Here is a 5170-nt window from a genome sequence, read left to right as displayed (position 1 = left end):
AGTGCACAGTTTTTTAGCATCAACAAATACAAACATATGATATGAAAAAAATAAAGCTAGAGATATTATACAGTAAAAAAACTCAATTTTTACGGATATATATTAATTATCTCTATAATTTTGAATATTGTCAACAATATAATTAATGAATTTAACTATAAATAAATGCTAGTCAAAAATATTTTAATGGTAGAGATACTCCCTCCATTCTTATTTCTTTGTCCACTTTGGGTTTTTCACACATATTAAGAAAAATAAAATCTTTGATTGTAGTGAGTATTATTTTAATTAGATTGTAGTGTGAAGTAATGATTGTATTGGAAGTATGACAGAGAAAATAAAATTAAACAAAAGATAAACTTATAAAAAATTGATTATATTAATGTAATGAAGATGAGAGAGAACCGTACAAATGGGTGGAATTAACCAAGCCACTAAACTTTCCAAATTAGGAAAGTTTTTGAGGGTATTCTAAAAAAGGGAGGGAAAACATTCAAGCAACTAAACTAAAATCAGCTTACATATACATACTTTACCACTTATATTGTCCAATTTACAAGTAAATGGATTGAGAAATTAAATGAAGCTAATCATAGATTACATGTATAATCTGAAAAAAAAAGACCTTACAATTTCTGTGTTTAAATTTATATAAGATTTTGTCATTAACACCAAGGAAATCAGAATCACCAAACTTCATCTTCTTCCACAATAACAAAATAGTAGCATAACGGAATCTGAACCAGAACCACAAAAATTGAGTGCATCATTACTGTTTGATGGCTTCAGGAAGTGAGGATGAGGAACAGGGAGCACGGTACTTTGGATCGAACACATATGATCTAGATTCAAGTTCTGAATCAGAAGCAGAATGTAACATCTCGGAATAACTCGGGTCGTACGAAAAGAGAAGATGACCTTTTAAAAACGAGACAACTATAATCCGAGTCAAACCGGGATGTTAGGAAACGGTTTTGAAGTTAAGGAAAAACGTGCGGATCGAGTTCCTATTAGCGTTATTATGAACTACTAGATAATAAGAAATTCTTAGCAGCGGATAAGAACGAAAAGTTAAATCTACTTATTACAACTTGAGAACGAAAATCGCCTCATAAAAACCAAATGTTCTTCAAACTCAACTAGAAAATTATAATGATTTATTTCTTCAAGGGTCAATCCTCACTCCCCAAACCTGCAACTTAACTTACTGCTAATCATTGCCCAGATAGGAAACAACATCATCGCAGGGTCGTTAAGACCAAAAGTACACGTCAGCAAACGTCGCAAATCAAATAAATAATAACACAAGAGATCGTTTTAATTTATTAGCTGACAATTCACAGAACCGTACGCTTCGATCATGCTTATTAAGAATTATTATTTTCATGTAAAGATTAGTCAGCCATACTACTGTACTATCCAGCCATACTGCCGGTACACTCCAAATCTCCATAAGTGAGACAATACATTAGGGGGAGCTAACCCCTAAGCAACTCTCTACCATAGACACTCGCCTTACTTCGGTGCCTATGGTTAAGTATGCATACCCCCGCGGTGGCTCATAATGCCCCCATATACCGCGAGTAATTCATTTCCACCAATTGACATCATACTACGTCCACTTTAAGGTTAGTGAGGTCATACTACCTCTGCTTATCAAAACAATGTATAAAAATTATTTATTCGAAGGATAACATTATTCGTACTATATATCCATGATTTACTTTTGTATACCATTATTATATGATACATCGGACTAATGCGAACTTCGCTGCGTGTACATACCTTAAGCAAGATAACCAACTCACAAGCGTCTTAATCAATTCCCGGTCACGAATCGACTTCCTACAAGGTTCAATCGTATTCGGGAAATAAGCACACATACACATTTTCCTCAAATCATCCATAACACACATATACAATCACATCCATACCTAGAATTCTACACACAACATGAACATCCATCACATACTATAACATGGTAAATACACAAAACAGGACAGCCTATATAATCTGTCCAGAAACTCAACTTAAAACTGTCAAATTGAAAGTCCGACTTCACCGTTGCGTCCGGAAGGCGTCAAAACCCCCGGGTACCAATTTTCATAATTTATAACATAGTATAAGTATTTTTAACTTAATTTCAAAGCCAAAAATGTTCCAAAAATACATTTTTTTCACCATTTTCAAAACCTACGGGATTTTGTCATTCCATCATTTTTTTATCACAAAAATATAAATATCAATGCTTTATGTCCTATTAAATCTAAACAACAAAATTTACATAAAAATAAATTTTAATGAATTATTATTATATATATATATTTTTTTTTCAATATAATTCTTTTTACACAAATGTTTTCACACATACACATCACATATATACATGTATATTTTTTTTACCAACATTATAAATTCCTTCTATTAATCAAAAATAAATAAATTTCTAACACCACATACATTTTTTTCTATATATATATATATATATATATATATATATATATATATATATATATATATATATATATATTATATATATATATATATATATATATATATATATATATATATATATATATATATATATATATATATATATATATATATATATATTCAATCATCCATCAAACAAATTCTTCACACACATGTAGCATATCTAAAACCCTAAAAATCATACATTAATTTAGATAGAAAAATACATCATACTTTCACACATGAATTTTAGATCATGAACAAATCATAAACCATAAAATAACACACATAAAAATCATAGAAATTTAAATTAAAACTTAAAAATAAAAACTAGATTAAGAATTACTCACAATTGCTCAAGAACAAAACACCAAAATTGATGAACCAATGAAGGATTAGGCGTGAGGATTAGAGGGTTTTGGGAGTGTTTTCTTACTTGCAAATGGTTTGAAATGAAAAGATGTAAGGAAATTAGGAGATTAAGGAAATTAAGAAATTAAGGAAAATTAAGGCAATACTTATGGAAGGCAATAACTCCTTAATCTTTCAATATCCTAAGAAGTTACAAATCCCCCCCAAGATACTCCATATGGCCGGCCAAAATGATTCAAATTCCCACTTTTATATATATATTTTTTTAAGATAGGTTAGGAAAAAGGTTTGGACTTAAAATGGTTTTAATTGCCTTAAAAGTTGAAGTCTCATGATCTAACCTACTAACAAAATAAATAATAAAAAGAAATATATTCTTCTAAAAAGAATAATAATAATAATATTACTAGCAAATCATTTAATATATCGGAAAAAATATCGGGTGTTACACAGAACCACGAGATATGGAGGATCAGCAGGCACAACAACAACTAAACCATCATAAGCCAAGGCTCAACAATGAGTTAAGGCATCTTATATTTCAAGAGATGTTGTCACTAAAAACTAGTGATTTACTACCTCATGGCACATTCAAAAGGATTGCTAAAAAATATGGTTATCATCATTAAACTATAAGAAACTTATGGAAACGAGTAATGCAAACCAAAGAAGCAAACAAGTCATTCGTTGTAGATTCAAAATACAAAAACCGTGGAAGAAAAAGAGTGGTGGTACCACCAAACATACTTGAGTCTAAACCAATGGGCAACCATACGTGTATTAGAGATGTGCCAAGTTTTTTAGACGTAGCACCATCAACGGTTTGGAGGTTGATAAAAAGAGGAGAAATAAAGGCACATTCAAATCCATTACACCCGGCTTTGACCGACGCCAACAAAATAAGAAGGGTGGAGTGGATATTGAGCCTTATCCAAGAGGACACCATTCAAAGACATCCAATATACAAGGTCATATACGATTTCATTCACATCGACGAGAAGTGGTTCCATCTAACCAAAAAAACCCAAAGAGTTTATCTTTCACACAAAGAAAAGATCCCGTATAGGGCAGCAAAATCATCAAAATTCATACCTAAGGCCATGTTCTTAGGGGTAGTTGCAAGGCCTAGATGGAATCGATATGGGCAATGTATATTTTATGGGAAAATAGGTATATTCCCTTTCATTAATAGGGTGGCAGCACATAGGGACTCAAAAAATCGACCAAGGGGGGCTATAGAAATAAAACCAATCGAGTCAATTACTCAAGATGTGTATAGGAATATGCTTATACAACAACTCATTCCAGCCATACTAAGAAAGTGGCCAAGTGGATGTCCTTTACTTATTTTTATTCAACAAGATAATGCAAGAGTTCATATCACAAACGATGATCCGATTTGGCAACAACACAATAGGCAAGGTGGATTAACATTCATTTTTACACAACAAACTCCAAATAGTCTGGATTGTAACATTCTTGATTTGGGTTTCTTTAGAAGCATACAATCATTAATGCATAAAAAGATGCCCAAAAACATGACAGAGTTGATAACAACAGTCGAAGATGCATTCGGAGAGTTACATCCAAAGACTTTCACAAATGTATGGATCTCATTACAACACCATTTAAATGAGATTCTAAAGGTTAAAGGATGTAATGACTACATACAACCACACTTTGGAAAGAAGGTACAAGAGGACAACGGGAGGTTAAGGATTCAAGTAAGAATACCAGCACAATTGGTTAGAGAAGCTGTTGCTTTTCTTAACCCAAACAGAGATCCTCAAGCAACACAAGCAGTAACAGAGAATGAGGATGTTGCACAAACTCCACAAATAATTCATGAAGCATATGAAGAAGCAATTGAAGAAATTCAAGGATGATCAACTAGTTTAAGAAAGAGCCCCTCAGTTTATTTTGTATGAATCATCATTAAAAATGTGACTTTAAAGTCTTAGGAGCAACAAATTGGCAACCAAATTCCATATCACTGATTAATGTTCATGGTTTTTAAGTGACTTTATTGTTTTAAATAATTTCAGAAATAAAGTCCCCTGATTCATCATAGAGGTAGTGCATCCTCTCAGACTACAATTGATCATCAATAAATGAAGCCACTAAACATGCTAAAAAATCAAGTGATGTGTTTAGGTTTAACAAATGCCACTCAACCAAGGAGTTAAAGTTATTTTTCCAAAATTAAGAGGTGAATAGTCCTCAACAAAAGAACATCACAGGTGCTTGTAAAAAAAGGACGTAAAGAAACAATCTCCAAACATCAACATAAAGGAAATCTATATGTGAACTAAACAAAAACCAGATA

General features: G+C 31.9%; 1 protein-coding gene across 1 annotated transcript; it reads left to right on the top strand.

Moving 5' to 3' along the window:
- The first annotated feature begins 3500 nt into the window (after positions 1-3500).
- On the top strand, positions 3501-4730 carry LOC130810827 (uncharacterized). The gene has a single exon (XM_057676952.1). It carries the CDS (start codon positions 3501-3503, stop codon positions 4728-4730), a length of 1230 nt encoding a protein of 409 aa, XP_057532935.1.
- The last annotated feature ends 440 nt before the right edge of the window (positions 4731-5170 follow it).

This window comes from Amaranthus tricolor, chromosome 4 (genome assembly GCF_026212465.1).
Source record: "Amaranthus tricolor cultivar Red isolate AtriRed21 chromosome 4, ASM2621246v1, whole genome shotgun sequence".
Taxonomy (NCBI): domain Eukaryota; kingdom Viridiplantae; phylum Streptophyta; class Magnoliopsida; order Caryophyllales; family Amaranthaceae; genus Amaranthus; species Amaranthus tricolor.
The sequence above is the reverse complement of the archived record's forward strand: the minus strand, read 5'-3'. Positions and strand labels throughout refer to the sequence as shown.